Raw genomic sequence first — 20,495 nt, 5'->3', positions numbered from 1 at the left:
GTCTAGCCCACTCTAGTGCCCGTCTAGCCCACTCTAGTGTCCGTCTAGCCCACTCTAGTGTCTGTCTAGCCCACTCTAGTGTCCACCTAGCCCACTCTAGTGTCCATCCTCTTCATTCAGTGTGTTCACAGCACTGGCCACTTTGCTATGGTGAGGAGTGGAACATTTCCATCTCGGGGCTATGGAGCATCCATCCCTTCCCTTGCTGCTGGGTATCTTGGAGACACCAGCCTGAGGTTCTTCTGAACATGGCTACTGTGCCCCTTCCTGGACATCTTAGGGACTGCCCTTTATGCTTAGCTAGGCAGCCAACAAATCTCTCTTAAGATGATTGTATCCTCCTGGGTATTTCCCAACCCCCCTATCCTGCAGAGAAGAAGGTAGAGTCACCTTCCTTCTCCTGGGTAGAGAATACAAGGGTGTTCCATTCAAGGCCTGTCTCTCCTTTTCCTAAAGTAGGTCAGTTGAGGTCCCTAAGAGATAAACAAACTTGCACAAGCTTACAGAGTATGGTAGTTTGAAGGAAATTGGCCCCCATAAGCTTATAGGGAGTGGTACTATTAGGAGGTGTGATTTTGTAGGTGTGGTCTTGTTGGAGGAAGTGTGTCACTGTGTGGGTGGGCTTTGAGGTCTCCTTTGCTCAAGCTTCTCTTAGTGTGACACTCAGACCACTTCCTATTACCTGCGAGATTAAGATATGGCTCCCTCTCCAATCTCAGCTCCTTCTCCAGCAGTATGTCTGCCTGCATGCTGCCATACCCTGCCATGATGATAATGGGCTAAATCTCTGAAACTGTAAGGCACCCAATTAAATGTTTTCTTTTATAATGGTTGCCATGGTCATGGTGTCTCTTCACAGCGACTAAAGCCCTAACTGACACACAGAGTGTGGTGGTGTCAGAGTCCTGGGAAAAATTCAGTCATCTTGATTGTTTGATCACAGGACCTCTGGGAATGGAGAAGGAAGGGGTGGGTGTTAGCTTAACCAGGAGCCCAGGCCTGGTAATCCCTCAAACAGAACACAAACCACAGCAGTTCTGGCCTTTCAGGGCTCCAGAGAGTTAGGAGGTGGTCAGGAGCACAGGCCCTTCGTTGACTCTGCATCGCCATCAGGGAAGTGCTAAGGTTGTAGAGTCTCCTCAAGTGGGTTCAAATCTCACTGCTCCTTCTTGGGAACTGTGGTTAATTCTCCTAGTATTAGTGGCTGGGTCTCAAGACTGTAACTACCTCCCTACTTTGTGTGCTGTGATGGAGGTTAAAAAGATACTAAGCCCCATGCCTGACACCTGAGAAGGAGTTGGTAATGTTAGCCAGATCAACTGTGTCTAGACTAAGGGGAACAGGAGCCTTGTGAAGCAGTAAATGGGGCACCCCAGAGCTCATGTGAGGACCTCACATCCCGCCACAGGTCCCAGGCTACCGGCAGGAGCGTGTGGAGAAAGGCCTGAAGCTCTTCGCCCAGCTCATCAACAACAAGGTGTTCCTCTTATCTTTCATCCGAACTCTTGAGTCTCAGCGCAGCTTCTCCATGCGTGACCGAGGGAACGTGGCCTCTCTCATCATGACAGTCCTTCAGAGCAAGCTAGAGTATGCCACCGATGTGCTGAAGCAGCTCTTGGCTGACCTCATTGATAAGAACCTGGAGAGCAAGAACCATCCCAAGTTGCTGCTCAGGAGGTAAGAGAGGCCTAAGGTGGCCAGCAGAGGTCAGAGTACCCCTACCCCAGCCCAAGCCTTAGGTATGAATCCTGGAGCCCTCTGTGTACCAGGTAGGCTACAGAGGGATCAACTATGCTTCCTATAGGTAAAACACTGACTTGCAGGCGGTTAGTCACACCCATTACCTGCATGCCTACAGACCAGCTCACCACACATCTGTTTCCCTGATACCCTGCCCTTCTGCTCCTGAATTACGTAGCTCTGTATCAGAGATCAGTTAGGCCATGACCTGACCTCATTTAGGCCAGGACTAGAAGTAGAAACAGACCTCAGACTCTTGATGGACCAGCAGCAAGAACAGCATACAAGACTATAGAAATGAAGTTCTTGGGCCACTCCCAGACCTGATGGGGATCTACAGGTTAACAGTGAACTAAGCAGCTTGAATGGGTGTTACCATTTGAAAGTCTTTGGGGACAACCGACTCAGTGCAGCCCGGCAAGCAGGTCCTGACCCCTGCTATAGGCTCTGGATTCTCTGCTGGACAAAGTAAGATGGTATTAGGTTTCTCATCACTGTGGCCAAACACCCAATGCAAGCAACTTAAAGTAGGAAAGGTTTCTTGTGGCTCACGGTTTGAGGAGGTAGAGTCCATCATGGTGAGGAAGGAAATAGTGGCTTTGTGGCTATCCTCCAGCAATGCTCCACCTCTTAAAGGTTCCATGACCCCCCAAATAGTGTCACTACCAGCTTTGGAGACCCAACATTTAAACACATGAACCTGTGGAAAGCATCTCATTTGAGCCATAACATTTGCTCCCTCCCTCCCTTCCTCCTCTCTCCCTCCCTCCCTCTCTCCCTCCCTCCCTCTTTTGGTTTTTTGAGGCAGGGTTTCTCTGAGCAGCCCTGACTGACCTACAACTCACATTGTAGACCAGGCTGGCCTGGAATTAGAGATCTGCCTGCCTCTGCCTCCCAAGTGCTGGGATTAAGGACATGCACCACCACTGCAGGGCAGGTGTGTTTCTAAACCCACAAGGCCAGACAAGCGTCAGCCATTCCTACCCTGTGATTTGGCTTGGTTAGAAAACACAGGACTCCTATTCTATGTGGGCATCCATTTGAAGGGTACCCATTTCTCTTCTCAGCTGTTATTCCAATAATAATAGCCCCGGTACAGCTACAGATAGAAAACACTGTGGAAACCACCACATCCAGCTCTCTGGCCAGACCACTCCATCCTGTCTTCCTGACCTTTGCCTCTGGGTTAGACTCCAGGACTCAATAGTGCTTCCCTGTCTGGCAGATAGATGTACTTAGCTTTCCAAATAGTTTGTTTTAGACTTGGGGAGGTGCACATTTGCCTGCCCAGCTGCAAAAGACTATGGTGCCAAGGAGAATCCCACAGCTCTGCAAACGGCAAGGTAGATAATTTTGATTTTTGTTTTGCTTTCACCATGTAGCCACCCACTGGCATAATTCTAGGGTTGCCGCTGCCTGCCAGCAACTCCCACTGACAATTTCCTGGCATGGTCTCATGGTCTCGCTCTGGGTCTCTCTCCTCTCCTTGTTTTCTTCTTATGCTCCCCGGATGCTCCTGCACTTTCCCTCCCCCACTTCCTTCTGTTCTTCTTGCCACTGGCTCCCCACAATAGTCTTCCTCTTTCTCTTTCCTGTTTCTCTTCCCTGCATACCAGCAGCTGCCCAAACACCTGGAGGTTTCAGTTATCAGTATTTTCTAGCAAGTATGTATTTAAGTGCACCAAGATCTGTCTAGACCGGCTAGTTTGTCGCTGGCATTGACTATACTCTCAACACAAGTTTCAATCCTTGAATGTGTGCAGTTCAAATCAGCAACGCTTTGACAGCATCTTCTTCTTCTTCTTCCCCCCTCCCTTCCTCCCTTCCCCCCTCCCTCCCTCCCTTCCCTTCCCCTTTCCTCCTTCCCTCCTCCTTCCTCCCTCTCCCCTCCCTCCCTCCTTCCCTCCCTCACATCTTCTTTTGCTTTTTTGAGGCAGAGTTTCTCTGAGTAGCCCTGCCTGACCTGCAACTCACATTGTAGATCAGGCTGGCCTGGAACTAGAGATCCGCCTGCCTCGGCCTCCCAAGTGCTGGGATTAAGGACATGTGCTACCACCGCTGGGCAGCATCTTCTTTCACATAAGGAATGAATAAGCAGGCTTCAGTCATGACATGAAAGATGGCGGTTATACTCAAAAAAGTATTCCCTGCCAGTGCAGAAGCATTCCTTAGAAGTACTCAGCAACCTTTGAGATACGACAATGTTAGCTTATCTGTGGACAGGCTATGGTCACCCTCTGTGTGGCTGTTAATGCTCTGAGTCTAGATAAGGTAACAGGTTCCAAAGGGAATATCTTGTCTCTCTACTGTATTGCCTTTCTATGCCACTTTCCTTCCCATGCCCTGCCCAATTAATAGCCCCCAGCCTTTTGTTTTGATTTTCTTCCTTCCTTCCTTCCTTCCTTCCTTTCTTTCTTTCTTTCTTTCTTTCTTTCTTTCTTTCTTTCTTTCTTTCTTTCTTTCTTTCTTTCTTTCTTTCCCAATAGGAATGCATTGGTCTCTCCCCAAGTTCTCCTAAGGCTGTACTATCCAACAGGTCTTCAGCTACATGTAATGACTCAAATCTAAATTCACTAGATAAGTGGGCAGATTTTAGCTCCTCAGACACACTGGCCACATTTCAACTATTCCGTAGCCACATGTGACCCATAGCAACTGGAACAACTTATGTGAAGGCCATTGCCATTTCTGTAAAGTGGGATGGGATAGCACCTCTGTAGACAAGGAAAACCTTCACACAGCACATGCAGGCCCAGCAACCAGGCTCCAGATTTTCAGAAAATGCTTGTTCTCAGCCCTAGGGGCCTGGCACGCCATAAGACTCTCCTGTACGTTAGGTCACCAGACACTGTATTCAGCAAGATGGTGGCAGGTTCTTCCCCCCCTCTACCTAGCCCATGGCCTCTGACCAGCTACTTCTTGTCTTCTTTCCCCCTTTCCCTTGGTGATGGATGCCAGGACGGAGTCAGTGGCTGAGAAGATGCTGACCAATTGGTTTACCTTCCTCCTCTACAAGTTCCTCAAGGTAGGATGTGATGAGCACACATTTCCAGTCCTACTAAAGTTCCTCCTCTCCTGGATGTAAGCCTTTTACCTCCTCAGCCTGCCACACTCGACTCTATAACCCCTATATGTCTATTCTTATGGAGCCCGACAAACCCAACCCACAAGAAATGTAGTTCTTTATTGTCGGGAAACTGAACTGAAGAAAGACCCAAGTGAGAGGAATTCCTCAGCTAAATTCCCATTTTCAGCTGAACACAAGTCACCTGTGAGTTCCCCATTTCCTCTCCCCTCCCAAGCTCCTCTTTGCCCCCAGTATCAGACTTATGGACGCTGATGAAGGGTCCCAGGGCAGGCACGTAGTCATGCTGCTGCAGATAAACTGAGGGTGGGCCAGGGAGGCTGAGGAGTCATCAACTCAGAGACACAACCTCTGCCTCTTGATTGGTTCACAAAGAAAGCAGGATGGGGTAGGGCGGGAGAAGGAGCAGAGAGGATAGTAGAGAGGGAGGGAGGGAGGGAGGAAGGAAGGAAGGAAGGAAGGAAGGAAGGAAGGAAAAAGGAAGTAAGGAAGGAAGGAAAAAGGAAGTAAGGAAGGAAAGGCAGGTTCTGAACAGGTGGCAGGAAATTACAGAATCACCTGGGCCCACAGGGCAGGAACCCATGCAAATCTGAAGAGCGTAGAAGAGAAGATAGGAAAAGTGAGCCAAGAAACAATCAGGACCAGGACAGCAAGGACAGTAGGGTGAGCCCTGCATACCTTGGATCCCTGAATTCTAATACTGGGATTCTTCTCTCACGCAGGAGTGTGCTGGGGAGCCCCTCTTCTCCCTGTTCTGTGCCATCAAGCAGCAGATGGAGAAGGGCCCTATCGACGCCATCACAGGAGAGGCCCGCTACTCCCTGAGTGAGGACAAGCTCATCCGGCAGCAGATTGAATACAAAACCCTGGTAAGCCCTCTGGCTGCTCCCGTAGGTCAGCTTTGGCACTTGGGCAGCCCTTTCCTGAAGAAGAAATGGCGAAAATGCTGAACAAATCACCTTTCCAGCTTTGTCTGTTGTAGGGCCCAGGCAGATGCCTGCTGTGTGCCCACCTCTGCTCCCTGTGGCCCATGCACCAGGGTGCCCAGAGGCTCAGCTGCATCTCAGTGACTCCTCAGCTGATGCATGGGCGTGGCTCCAGACAGGTGCTGTACCGAGTAGTCAGGATCGAGTGGGGATGAGGGTGGAGGCCACGCTGGGAGGGACAGGTGCTCACACAGACACGTTCAGATCCTATGGCCAGGTAGGAAGATGATCCCCCTCAGAAAAAAGCTATTTCTGCTCACTGGGAGGCTGTCCTGATTCTCCCACCCCCATCTTTCCAAGGGCCCTCGGGAATCCCAATAGACTGACTTGCTGAGAACCTGAAGACATGGCCTGTGAGTGAGGCTTCTGCTCCTTCTCAGTTCCCAGCTCACAGAAGAAAGTCACAGACTGCAATTAAAATGGAGAAGGAACACACCCTTCCAAAAATAGAGGCTTGAATGGATTTCTTAGCGAGAGAGGAATACCTTTAAATGTCTCCCGTCCCCCCCGCCTCCATCCCTGTGCAACACAATGAGTTATGATCACAATCATGCTCCAGTCCTAAATTGCAGCAGCCTTTATTTCCACTGCCTGAAAGATGGTGCCCAGCTGGTGGCAGGTGACAGACTTACAGAGAATGGGAAGAAATCATTAAGTTGGGAACATCTGAAGATAGGCCAGGAAAGAGAAATGGGCGATTATCTCGCCTGGACATGGCAGGGCTGCGGGGAAGGATGCTCCTACCTGTGAAGGGGACGCTCCACCCAGTGGTGATGCAGGAAGATGGTCCTGCACCACGACAGACAGAGCAACAGAGACTCTTGCTGAGCAGCTCGAATATAAAGGTGGGAAGGGTGGGGACATGCAGCAACTGGAGGGGCCCCGGGAACTCTGGCTTTGCTGTTCGTGGCCTGGTCCCGATGAAAGTTGAGTTAGCACAGCCATGGGAGATCTCCAGGCTTTACACTGCAATACCAGGGAGCCTGCTGGAGTGCTAGACACTCACATGGTTACCTGCCAGGGAGCTTCCTAGAAGACTAGATGCTTGCCAGGTTACCTTCTTGAACGCTAGATATCCGGGAACTTGGTAGGGTGTATAAGATGCATACCGAGTCACCTGCCAGAGTATGAGATGTGTGTCCCCTGGGAGCCCACGAGCTGTCTAGGTCCCTCCACCCCACCCCAGGAGCCTATTTGAACATTGCATCCCTTCCCAGGAACCTGAGAGAAAGCTAAATGTTCCCTGGGAGTCCTCCAGGTGGCTAGAGCCTCCCTGGGAACCTGCCGAGAAAGCACCTGGTGCATGGGTCTGAAGCAGTTAAGAGCCAGGAGTAGGGACCCTGTCTTCTGCGAGCCACTGCTTCCACCTGGGAAGATCAGTGCCTGCCCTGACATGCTTTGGGAGATCATCCTTCAGCATCAGTCTCTGCTTCATGGTCCTTCTGGGGAAAGAGTCTGGACAAGGTTCTGTTGCTGCCTAGGGGAGGTGGAACTGCCCATCACTGGCCTGGCAACAGGACAGGACAGCACAGTGGCCAGAGCAGGAGGGAGGGGTATGGAAGGTTCTGAGAAGGAGCGGGGAGTGGCTGGAGAAGGCCTTCATAGGCATTCAGCTCAGAGGCCTGGCCTCCCTTATTTTATTTTCAGTGCAGGACATTCTGAAGGTGAGAGTTTGATTTTTATAGATTTAGCCCCTCCCCCCCCGCCTTTCCCTTCTTAATGGAATAAGCATGTTCTGCGTTTGTGCCCCTAGCAGTCCAGCTGCTAATGAGAGGCAGGAATCAGGGCCAGGGTTCTGATTACCGCCACATGGAGCAGGCAGAGGGCTGGAGTCTGGTTCTGTGAGCCAGATGGGGCTATTGGGAAATGGTTACTGGGAGGGGCATGGGGTGTTGAAGTTCTGAGAAGGAGAGGGACATGGAACACTCAGGCTCCAGGGACAAAAGGCTAGCTGGGAGCCCAGAGAAGCAAGACATCTGGCCTCAAGTCCCCAAATACCCAGGGCTCTCTGCCTGGCTCTTATATATCCCTCACCATTCCCATACCTCATACCCGGCTTCCTGTTCCACTGCAGTCCACCCAGGGAACCCCAAAGTATCAGCAATACAAAAAGAACACACTATAAGGATGGCCAACGGAACGCTTTGAACTTCTCAAAGGAAGCCAACAGCTGGTGAAGCCGTTTCAATATTTCCACCTCTTTCTGAAATGAGAACTAGAGGCCATGCGCACTAGCAGCAGCCTCCTCACCTGACCAGGGCTTCAGGGTCACAGCCAGCGAGGCCTCTTGGGGGGCCTGAAGCTGTAGTTTTTAAAGGGCACCTTTTTATACTTAAAGAATACATTAAGTTTCTAATAGATCCAGCAGCCCCCAATCAACCTGAAATGCTTCCCAAAACCAAAGCTATTAAATCTTTTTAAACAGGAGCCCAGTTTCTCATTAGTACTGAGCATGTGTGAGCATATATGTATATATGTATGTGTGTGTGTGTGTGTGAGAGAGAGAGAGAGACAGACAGAGACAGAGACACACGCAGAGAGACAGAGACAGACACACAGAGAGAGACAGACACACACACACAGAGACAGAGACACACGCAGAGAGAGACACACAGAGAGAGACAGAGAGAGACAGAGAGAGAGAGAGAGAAGAGAGAGAGAGAGGGAGGGAGGGAAAGAGAGAGAGACAGACAGACAGACAGAGACAGAGACACATACAGAGAGACAGAGACACAGAGAGAGATAGACAGACACAGAGAGAGAGAGAGACAGAGACAGAGACACATCAGAGAGAGACACACAGAGATAGAGAGACACACACACACAGAGAGAGAGAGAGAGAGCTGTGATTGTGTACTGGAGGAATAAGGCAAACAGTGATAACATGAAGTGGACTTTGAAGCGATGTCTCAGTGTGCTAATGGGGTGTCCCCTAGCATACGGTATACAAGTGAGGAACTGCATCTGTATGCATACTTCTATATCTGTCCTGTTATAGATGCTCTCCCTACCATCACTTCCTTCCATCACTGTTCCCCTTAGGCAGTCAGAGCATCCGTCCTGATAGGAAGTTCAGGGGACAGCTTATACTCCTGCAGTGATGTTGAAGACATGGTGCCATCCTGCCTTTCTGCACAGGATGGAGTTGCCCTGACCCCTCCATAGTCCATCATGGAGAGGAGCCATTCACGAAGGATCCCAGGGTGATGCTGATTTCGGGGAGTCTTTCCCACTCTCCTCACCTGTGTGACCTCTTCCTGCCACCCTCAGGTCCTGAGCTGTGTCAGTCCAGATAACGCTAACAGCCCAGAGGTCCCCGTGAAGATCCTCAACTGTGACACCATCACCCAGGTCAAGGAAAAGATCCTGGATGCCATCTTCAAGAATGTACCATGCTCCCACCGGCCCAAGGCTGCAGACATGGACCTGGGTAAGAGGGCTGCTTCTCAGGGCTATCCCTGTGGCTGGTCTTGGTCACTTCGTGCCTTCTCGGGTCAGCAGTAAGCGGAGCTGGGCTTCAGGGAACAGAGAAGGACCAGTGGGTGGGTGGAGGGAGGCAGGCTGAGTTTGCCTTTATAATCTGCTTGGAATAGGTGGGGGAAGGTTCATGAGTCTCAAACAGAAGAGGGGACCGAGGTCACTAGGCACACTGTTGGCAAGCCTTCCTGGCAGGGAGTGCCTCTGTGGTCCTTTGAGTTGTTGAGGTCTGGGACTGCAGGTGTCATATCCAAATGACGGCCTGTGAAGGCAAAGTCTGCTCTTCCCAAGCCCCTGGGGCCAAGGTCTCGACACTGCCTTTGTTCCCTCCAGGCTCTCCCTCCCCTCTGTGCTGGGCCTATAATTTCTGCTGAATACTCACAGCTCGAGGGATCTGGGTCAGCCATGGAGGATGGAGAAAGAGAATAGAGGAAAATGAGATGTGACGGCCCACTGTGGAGGAGGGTGACACTGTATTCGAATGTTCCGTGAAGAGATGGCATCGCCTGTACAAACAAGGGCATTCCACCCGGGTCATTTGTACTTTGCCAGAGTGCTCTGCAGAATGTCATACTGCGGTGTCCTCTGGAGGAGGCTCTGAAGAAACTAGGATGGAAAAGGGCAATTCTAGCATTGTTGTGGTGCCTGCATGCAAAGCCTGATGTCCCTAGGACCTTGCTGTATGATCTCGCCAAAAGTACTTAGACTACCTGTGCCTTCTTTTTTCGCCTATGAGGTAGAGATAATTACAGCAACTACTTCATAGTAAGAGTTCAGTGGGAGTGATACATTGAAGTTTTTACACGGCATGTCTGGACCACAGGAGGCAGGCGGGGGGAGATGCTTGCTGCTAAGGACACTGGCTGTGACTGTTTGTGGATCCTGGGGGGTATGAGGATGGTGTTGAGTTCTGGAAACCAATATGGGGGGGTGGAAAGACCCCCAAAAGCCCTGAGCACACATCTGGGCTCTAAGCTAAGGTGAATAAGACAGATGGGCATCTATGATTTTGCTCAAATCCAGGATAATGTTTCAGCCTCCCCACCCTAACTGCCACCTTCCCCAGATTCCGATGCCTAAAGATCCTGAAAATCAGGAACTTCAGTTAGCTCCTTGAATGTCTCAGATCCCCTCTCAACCCTGTCTTCTCCCAGTAGGCTTAAGACTAGATGTGTGCAGGACCCTGTGCCCCTTCTTGGGAGGGGTCTCTAAGTGTCTTGTTCTTAGGACTGGAGGAGTCTGTGTGCCAGTACTCCCTGTGGTAACTCTATACCCAGGTACCCGAACAGACTGCCTCTCCCACGTCGGTGCTCTTGAGCTTGCCCTCAGAGGAATCACACTACCCTGTAGCAGAACGGTTACAGCAGAAACTCAAAGCTAGTGTCAATTCAGGGCTCACAATCTCACCAGCATGAACCAGAGATATGTCCCACGGGAGATGGTATCCTGCTGTGTTTTCCCAAGGGCCCCCCTGCTCAGCCCAGCTGTGTGCTCTTCTCCCGAGGCTGTTCTTCTTTTTTAAAATTAAAGCAGGAGTTTGGAGCAGCCCCCAAACTCTAGTTTTCTTCAGACCAAAACGAGGTTGCAAAGCATGGAAAAGAAAGCCTCCTCCGTCACCTGAAAGTCGTTTTCTGGTCTTGTAGGGAGAGGGAGGTGGGGCGAGCTGTCCATGGGGATGAAGGTGCTTTAGAAGCTCACATCAAGGTATAAGAAAGGATGTCATTGTTACCACAAATCAGTCAATGCCAAGGGCCACCTGGCCACTTGGCACACAGACTAGGTGAGGCTCTGTCATCCCTGGCCAGAGCCAAGAGAGCAAATCAGCCACCCCCCGCCATCTCCTTAGCTCTTGCTTCTGCAGTGGAGGGTGTCTCCTCTCCCCAGATGACTAGCCCCCGTCCCAGACTCAACTGAAGCAAGAAGTCCCTTCTAGCACCTCTGTTATCATCCCAAAGATATCCATGCCCTGCTCACCCCTACTGGGCATGAACTGTAGTTTCTTCTTCCCAGTGGTCCAGCCTGCAGCTGCTGTCCCTGGCACATCTACTATGGCTGCTTGGATTGGCGCTTTCCCAGCATTCCCTTCACCCCTCCATGAGCTTGTCTAGATCCAGATGTAAAAGTAACTATGTGGGCAGCTGTGATTGGCAGGGATCTGAAGGAAACAGAGCCAACAGCCCAGTTTCTATTGCTCACAGCCAGTGACATGTTCTACCCTCTACACCAGATCTTCACCACATTAGAAAAGGCAGGCTTTGGTTGGATAACTTGGCCCAGCTGTGGGGCCTATTAAGTGCTCTAGTATGTTTAATCTTGGGTAATCTAGGATGTATTTTTCTTTATATGGTCCACTTAGGGTGGGTTTATCTGGGCATGACTCTGGCTAAGTTGAGGAACATCTCTCTCTTCCGTGTGTGTGTGTGTGTGTGTGTGTGTGTGTGTGTGTGTGTGTGTGTGTGTGTAGGAGGGGTACATCTTCTACAGAACTGACGGTATGATTTTGGAGGCTGCCAGGTCCAAACTCTGCAGGTTGTCCTGGAAGGCTGGAGGCCCAGGGAACAGCTTATGGCCACCTGCATGCAGAATTCCCTCTGGCTCATGGATGGCCAGCCTTTTGCTCTCTGTAGACCTTCAGCTGGTTGGATGAAGCCCACCCACATTCTGGAGAATAATTGCTTTACCCCAAGTCCTTGGATTTAGAAGTTAATCTTCTGTACCCATACCTCACACAAATAGGCTAAATAATATTTTGTCGAGTGTACTAGGGCCCTGCCTAGTTGATTCAAAAAACTCACCGTCACAGGACCCAAAGTCCAGGGTCTGCCTGGATGAAAGCTGTTGGAATGTATGGAAGGAAACATAGTCACGGACAGGTTTTAGGAGAGCGGGGTTCTCAGAGCACAGTGTCCAGGTGGCACTCCACTCTGAATGTACTAGCTGGCCCCATCAGTTCACTGCCATGACTACCCTGGAGTGTCTGGACAGGGACCTGTTTGCATCTCAACTCTTCAATAGCCCATCCATCTTCAGAGCTCACCTGTTGTAAGCTACCTGCCTGGAATGGTGACCAGGAGACTAGAAGAAGGTCGCCACGCTAAACATAATAGCAGGGGCAGACAGGACATTTTTCTCTCTAAGATAAGGAATGCTGCTTGACATCTTCTTCTATTCCCCAGAGGCAATGTTTACTTTCAGCTTCCTAGCACAAGTGGCAAATTGATTCAGAGGCTCAGAGAGGCATGGTGCTTAGGTCTCTGTCTCACAACGGGGAGGTGGAGAGAAGACCCATTTCCTTCCCATCGTCTCCTCCATGGGCCTTTTTTCACCCTCTGCTACTGCCTGCCACCTCCAGAGATCCCTCTAGTTTAAGCCAATGCTATGTCAATGACTCCTGGATCTCCACCCCACCCCCACCTCTGTCTTGCTACTGAGGTCATTCAGAAAGGATATATTTTTTTTTTCAAATAAGAAATCCCTGTATGCAATAAAAGATACACCCTCTTCTGGGTAGAATATAAGGAGTTCATGGCAGCTGTCTCTCCCCCGTTTGCATTTTCTGCTGGGTGATGGGAAGGACAGATAAAGATAATGGGATTTCTTCTTTTTTTATTTTATCCCCCCCTCTCATTGGAAGGTGGGAGTATAACAAATTGGATTGTGAGTGATTCTGTCCTCTGTCCCTGGTGCCTGGAGCAGGGCGTGAGCCCGTGGGCTGAGCTATGGTGAGAGAAGCCACAGCCTGAAATTTTCTCTTGGTACATGCATATGAATGCCAGGGTCACCTTCCCTCCTCGCCAGGGCCACCACCTGCCTGTTAATTCTGTTTTGACCCAGCACACAGTCTGGAGCCAGACTATGTCAGAATATCTACTGGAGCCTGAGTTGATGGTGCAGCCCAGTGATCCCAGCTATGGAGGAGGCTGAAGCAGGAGGATCCCAAGTTCAAGGAGGGTATGCCCAGACTACAGAATGAGTTCAAGGATAGCCGGGCAACTTGTAAGACTTTGACTCAGAGTTTAAAATTAAGAAAAAAAAAAAAGAGAGAGCTGTGGGTGTTGCTCAGTCAGTGGTTCAGTGCTTGCCTAACACACATAAGAAAGACCCTGAGCTCAAAAGCCCACTGAGCTGTGGCTAGGCTCTCCTTTGCCTCTCCTGAGAATAGCCAGGGCAGGGCACTTCCCAGTTTACAGAAACTACATTACATCCCCATTTTTGAAATTATTCCTAAGCCCTAAATTTCATAGTACAGTCATTTTCTACTTGAGAACTCGCTGTCACAATAAATGTTTTCTCTTTAACAATATAGTTTTAGACGGCCGCATCCCCCACGTGGATTAGTTTTCTTATTCTTTCTTGTGTGCTATCAAAGGTCTAGGGATTGAACCTAGAACCTTATGCATGCTAGAAAAAACTCTACCATTGAGCTATATGCCCAAACCTCTTTTTACTTTCTGTTTTGAGACAGAGTCTCCACTAAGATGCCCAGACTGGCCTGCAACTTGCTCTGTTGCCCAGGCACTTTTGAACTTCTAATTCTCCTGCCACAACCCCGTGAGTAGCTAGGGTTACAGGCCTACAGTACCCTGCCAAGCCTTAAGCACTCACTCCATACCCACTACCATCTCATAGCTTTTCCAACTGCCTGTGGTCCCTGTCCCAGATCCCTCAGGGTAGTGAGTAGAGGGAGAGTCAGGGCCCTTCGCTGAGGCTGCCATGGCCTCCCCTGCTCACAGGTGTACACAAGAGAATCTTGCTCTTCCTCCAGCCTCCCAGGTGTTCTGTGTGATGGGGCAGAGTGGGCTTCCGGGGAGAGCTGGCCCCAGAGTCCAAGGGGTGGAAAGTGATGCCTCTAGGCTCTGGCTTTCCCCATGCCTTGTCTTGTCACTTTCCCCAAAGTCTTGTCACTTTGCCTGTCGGCATCAGCCCTTTGGAAGCCTCCTGGGACAAGACCACCTGAGAGTGTTCACAGGAGAGCTAGACCCTGGGCTGTCACAGCGTGTGAAGGATCCGCTGCCTGGAACAAAATGATGAATGAGCTATACTGCTACGCCTCCCCGCCCCCATCTCTCTACCTCTCTATCTCTATCTCTCTCCTGCCTTCCGTGTGTGTGTGTGTGTGTGTGTGTGTGTGTGTGTGTGTATACACCCATGCATGTGTGAGCCTACCTGTAGACAGTGCTTCAAGGGCCAAGACTGGCACTGCTGCATCCTGCAGGCCCTGATTCACCCTTCAGTATAACATCTGACTTGGTGCTCACTTGGAGGCAGTGTCCCCTTCCAGGTCAGCTGCAGGCACTGCCTTCTCCACTCTGAGCCCAAATCTCTGCTGCCAGCCACATGCCTCCTCACAGATGGGTGGACGCCCAGTTTCCATCTTCCATCCACAGTTCAAAGTGCTTCTGGCCCGTGTCCCAAACACTCATGTGATCTTTGCCCTATCCCCTGCCCGTCTTTTCCCACCCCTCATGTCTCTGTCTCAAAGAAAAGTAGCCTTCTTTATAGGTCTCTCTATTCCCCATTGCCTTAAAATTGCCTTTCCCTTTCCCCAACCCACATCCTTCAGCTCAACCTCACACACCATGGTTTGGCCCGAAGGATCTTGTGGGAATCTTCTGATAGCCAAAGTCCCTCAAGCCTTTTGCTCCAACCTACTCATTCATGATTTGTGAAGGTCACACAAGTGCCCCTTTGGACCAGAATACCCAGTCAGTGTCCTCACCTGCAGAAGTATTGGCAAGAGCTACCCAGCCCCAAGGTTCATGTCACTCACTGAGCTTGGCATCTCAGCCAATACCTGGAGGAGTTCTATATCTCCCCGCTTCCTGGCTTTGAGGGCAGCCCCATCCATCTCAACGTCCACCCAGAACGTTGCCATTGGCTGATCCCTTTCACTGGCCCTTGGTTATCCCAACACGGTCACCTCATACAGAGCAAAGAAGGGACATACAGGGAAGGTTTTTATTTTTTTTTTAATTTGTATCACATTTTAGTTTATTTTATGTACATGTGATGGGGTATGGAAGCACGCGGGTTCAACATCACACATATGGAAATTAGAGGACTCTCTCCACAGTGTGTGTCCTGGGGACTGAACTCAGGTTTGCAGGCTTGGTGGCACCTTATTGGCTGAGCCATCTCACCAGCCCAAGAGTATTTTTAACACTGGTTTTCCTAGGTTTTAGGAGACACTCATCAGGTTTCCACTAACACAGAACTAAGGATTTGGAGACCGGAGCTCTTTTTTCCTTCTGTGTTCTTCATAACACCTAATATTGAACATGCAACAATATGGAACATAAATAAGAGGTGACCCTTCTGGGGCCCTCCCCGAGCTGATACAGGCAATAGTGCTTGCAGCATGGGGCCCTGGGCCCTGCCGTTTATAAGACTGTGGAAAGGAAGGCCCAGTCTACCTCCCAAGTTCATCTCAGGTTTGTCACTTTTGCAGTGGGGTGAGGGTTGATGGACCCAGCATGCAGATCAGAGGTGCTGGCTGCTTGTAGGACAGAGAGAGCAAATGACTGTGACTTGATTTGTCCTCTCCTTGGTGCCTGCCTTCTTCCCTAGAGCGCAATGGCAAGCTCATGGAGTAGAACAAGAGCCTCCAGAAAGCTGAGCCCAAGTCTACAGTTAGATTCTTCCGGAGGCCTTCTAAAAATGAAGGACATATTGAATGTTTATTTGGCAAAGACATGACTGAGTGAATGAACAAATGAATGAATGAGGGGGCACTGGGAGTCTGGATGAATGACTGACAGTGGAGGTCTGGGTCCTCTGAACCTGGGTGTTCAACATGGTAGGCACAGGACATAGGAACAGTATATGTCTGAAAAGCCAGAAGCCAGAGCTAGCCTCTGGGAGGCTCTAGGCCAGCGTGGATGGTTGGTCAGTGTAGACATGGATTGGAAACGGAGCTTTCCAGCAGGGCAAATGTGGAGACCCTGGCCAAGTTCTGGGGAGCAGTTTCCTTGTTGATCTACTGAAAGTCGGCCTGGAAATTCAGGGGTGCCTTCCAGCTGTGCTCCCGTATGCCCCACCATCCAGAGATCAGCTCTGTGGACATTGCTTCTTTATCTCAGACTCAGGAATGGAATTCCCAATAGCAGCTACCCAGCCCTCAGGTTTTCTTTCGTCAACAGTGGATTGGGATGGTACAGAACTTCATTTTTTAAAAACCTTTCAGATCGTTCAGGTTAAAAAAGCACATAGCAATTTTTCCGTGTAAGAAGTAACAAAAATAACAGGCTTAAGGACTCTGAAGGCAAGGCTAAGTGCCCCCTAATTCTATCTTACAGTCCTTATATTGATATTTAAGGAGACATCCCTAACTGCTTGAGACTAAAAGACATTAGTTGCCACCTTCCAGGCAACCACAGATACATCTGCCCTTGTGGAGGGCTGGGATGGGGGCTGTAAGACAGGGCAGCCCAGAGGCTCTTTCTGTAGCCCTAGACCCTGTGTCTAAGCATTGGCATCAGTGGTAAGTATGTGTCTCTCCTGCCCACTGTCCAGCATCCTTGCTAGTATCTTGGACGTAGGGTAAAACATGTGCCCATCCCATCAGTATGGGAGAACACTGTTAAGGAAGGCTCCAGGCCTAAGAAAGACCCCCAAAGTCCCAAGTGGGATTTTTAGTCAGGACAGCCACATGCCAGTATCGGCCTGACCACAGGTGAGGGTAAAAGCCCATCCCTTCCTTTCCCTTCCTCCTCCCAACACCTGGCTGGCCCTAGGTGGCAGTGCCTGAGCTCTGCCCACACACATCCTATGCATGGAGAAGAGCCAGAATATAGTTACTCCTTTTGTGAACACTGAGTGACCCCCAAAGAGGGAGTCTGTGAAGACCCCTAATGTAGTTGTTCTTAATCAAGTCTCCATGTTGGATACCATATGGAATCATATTTTCTCATTGGGACCGTCAGCCCACGAATAATGACATGGAGACATGATTAACTATGAAAGCTCAGTCTTAGCTTAGGCTTGTTTCTCATCAATTCTTATAACTTAAATTAACCCATTTTTTTAAATCTATGTTCTTCTACAGGGCTCATTATCTCATCTCCATTATGCCCACCATGGCATATCCTACAACATTGCCCCCTTTTTGTCTAAATAAAGGGAAAGTTTCAATGCTAGCATATTAAAAGTATACACAGAAAGAACAATGATCAGATATTGTCTAAATTAAAAGGAAGGGTTTGAACTCTAACATAGTAAAATTATATGCAATAAGGTCAATTATCAGATAAGAATTGAATTTACAATATCTAGTCCGTTTGTATTTGGCAAATTTGGAGAAAATATTGCATTATCTATCCCATCTTAGTGAGCCCAAAATTTTATACCTAAACCTTTTTTAATATAACTTGTATTACCATCCTAAAAATATCTTTTTAAACCTTAAAACATCTTCTTAGATAAACAACTTAAGCTTTTATGTTTATCAGACTTATAAATTTTACATCTTTTATGCAAGTTTTTTCTCTGAATTTCATAACAAAGTATACTATATAGCTAACCATCTAGTCTTCAATTCCCATCAGAGACCCAAGAAAGATAAAATATTACTTTAGCAAACATGAAGTTCAGAGCAAGCAACTTCCAAAACTATGGAAATGAGAGAAACAGCTGGCTGCCTGGTCAGTCATTCAAGTTTCCTCTGCAATGTGGGAGCATCATTCCTTGGCCTACAGACTTTTCTGTGAAGCAGGATTTTTTTTAAAGGACTGCCCTACGTTGTCTTGACAAAGTTCAACAGTCGCTTTCTTTTGTGTCCTGATTGTTCAATTTAGGCAGCATACCATCTGTCAGCAGTCATGGAGAGGGCAGTTTCTTGCCAAGTGGATAACTTTGCCATGTGAAAAAACACTCCATGTGGAGGTTCTTTGATGTCCATCATCTTCTCTGAAGTAGATTGGTGCTGCCCACTCTCATGAAAAGCCTTAAACATCTTAAATTTCATATTCTGTATTTGAATATTTAGGTCTCCGAAGTATTTTAAGAACATCTGTCTATCTAAATATAGCTCTGTTTGACCTTGGAAACATACCTAACATGACCATAAATGTGTTTGTTAGATGACTAACTACTAACCATATTATTAATTAACCTATTTTGTAATAATAACTTTCAAGGACTCAGAATTTATACTATATTGTTAAATGAGCTGTATAGGCACAGTACCTTAAATAAGAGTAGAAACATATATACAGTATAACAAAAAGAATCATAAACATGCACCAATATACAAAAATCCATGCCGATGTAAAATATTTAAGATTAGTGTTGTGAAATATTAGTTTTAATGGGTTAAATTTGTATGTGCCGTGGAATGTTTATATACTTATGTAAAGAGGTGTTGCATTTTTTATGTTGCATTTGTTTAACTTTACTTAAAGCTGTGTTATCTTGCCTTTCTAAAACATCTGATTGGTCTATTAAAGAACTGAATGGCCAATTGCTAGGCAGGAGAGAAAGGATAGGTGGGGCTGTCAGGCAGAGAGAATAAACAGAAGAAAGAAGAGGCAGGAGCAAGAAAAGGAGGAGAGAAGGATGCCAGGATCAACCACACAGCCAGCCATGGAGTATGAAGGAAAGAGAGGTATATAGAATTGAGAAAGGTAAAAGCCCAGAGGCAAAAGGTAGATTGGATAATTTAAGAAAAGCTGGCTAGAAATAAGCCAAACTAAGGCCAGGCATTCATAAGTAAGAATAAGTCTCTGTGTAGTTATTTGAGAGCTGAGTGGCAGGCCCCTAAAGAGTTGTAAAAAATAAAACCTACAGAGTAGTAGTTGCTTTTTAGTTTTAAAATAGATTCAACATTCTCCAAGCCCATTCCTTCCTTTCCCTTCCTCCTGGAACACAGCTGGTCCTAGGGTACAGTGCCTGAGCTCTGTCCACACCCACCCTCTGCACTGAGAAGACCTGGAGCACAGGGACTTCTTTTGTGGACACTGAGTGACCCCAAGGGGGAGCCTGTGAAGATCCCTGGGTGTGAACCTAGCTGGCTAGTACATTGAAAAGCAGCCTGGTATGATGGCCTCCATGTCTGGCTTCCTGGACTGACCTGTTTTTCATTTTCCTAGTTATAACATTGGTGGAATGTGGGACAGTAATCAAAGACCAGGTCACATTTCTCAGTTCCCATAATCCTTTATCCCAGGTTGCTCATAGCATTTCACAGTTCACCTCCAGCTGTCGCTCATGGTCCATCTGTTAGGGATGCAAACATGAGGTCCTCTTTTGACTGATGATAAAACAGGCAACCATTGCCAAGTCATAGGTGCCTTTCCCCATTTGCTTGTTTGTTTGCTTATTCATTCATTGAATGAATATTTGTCAAGTGCTTCCTGTGTGCTGTGCACCATGCGAGCCCTGCTGGTAGGCATCAGGCATCATCAATTTCTGGCTCCAAAGACAGTCGGTGCCCCTGGGGAGACACGGCCTTTTTCTGCCCTACTTTTTTGAATGGGGGCATAGAAACAGACTGTCTCCCATTTGCTTACATAATTACTGGACAAGACTCACAACCATGGCTGCTAAGTCTGTCTGGACAGTCTATGCATTGCACAACTTCAGGAGGAGTTTTGCAATAGAGGTTCTGCACTGGGGTCCAGCTCAGATGCCGCTGAGACTTCTTTAGCACTGTTAGAAAGGGTATCAGTACATTAGAGGGCTGGGAGCTCGACCTTAGGGAGTATCTTCTCCAGCCCAGCTGGTAGGCTAAAGTGCAGAATGCTGACCACCCTCTGTGGTGTGTCTTGAAGTTTTCCCTGTGCTGCCTCCATCCCATCCATACAGCTTCTGACTTCACCTGGCATCATTCACCATGTAAGCAGAAGATGCCCACTGCCATGTTCCTCAGCCTACTGGTCTTCACTGAAGTCCAGGGCACTGAGAATCAGATGCTTGACCAGAATAGAGATTCTTCCTCTGCTGGCATGAGAGCTTGTAGACCTATGGGGAATTTAAAAGAAGCAGGGCAGCCCAGTGTCAGATGGGAACTTGGGTCATCCAAGTGCTTCACAGAGCACTTCCCTCCTGCACAGCATCCTTCCAGCCCCAGACCCAAATCACCAAAAATGATTCCATCAAGGTCATCTCCAGGCCTCAGAGGCAGGCATCCTCAGAGACTTCTCCACTCCAGTGAGCAAGCATCACTGCTTGATTCATCTCTTTGAGTTTTAGCATGGTTCTAAGCTGGGCAT

General features: G+C 48.7%; 1 protein-coding gene across 2 annotated transcripts in view; it reads left to right on the top strand.

Moving 5' to 3' along the window:
* Window positions 1-20,495, top strand: part of Plxna4 (plexin A4) — a 460,336-nt gene that overhangs the window by 416,021 nt on the left and 23,820 nt on the right. For both annotated transcript variants that reach the window (XM_013353255.2, XM_026788585.1), the window contains exons 22-25: window positions 1,409-1,677; window positions 4,699-4,765; window positions 5,548-5,694; window positions 9,082-9,241. In XM_013353255.2, coding sequence (XP_013208709.2) covers window positions 1,409-1,677; window positions 4,699-4,765; window positions 5,548-5,694; window positions 9,082-9,241 — 643 coding nt within the window. The remainder of the gene's footprint in view (window positions 1-1,408; window positions 1,678-4,698; window positions 4,766-5,547; window positions 5,695-9,081; window positions 9,242-20,495) is intronic.

This window comes from Microtus ochrogaster, unplaced genomic scaffold (assembly GCF_000317375.1).
Source record: "Microtus ochrogaster isolate Prairie Vole_2 unplaced genomic scaffold, MicOch1.0 UNK4, whole genome shotgun sequence".
NCBI lineage: Eukaryota > Metazoa > Chordata > Mammalia > Rodentia > Cricetidae > Microtus > Microtus ochrogaster.
Note: the sequence above shows the minus strand (reverse complement) of the source record. Positions and strands in the feature narration are given on the sequence as shown.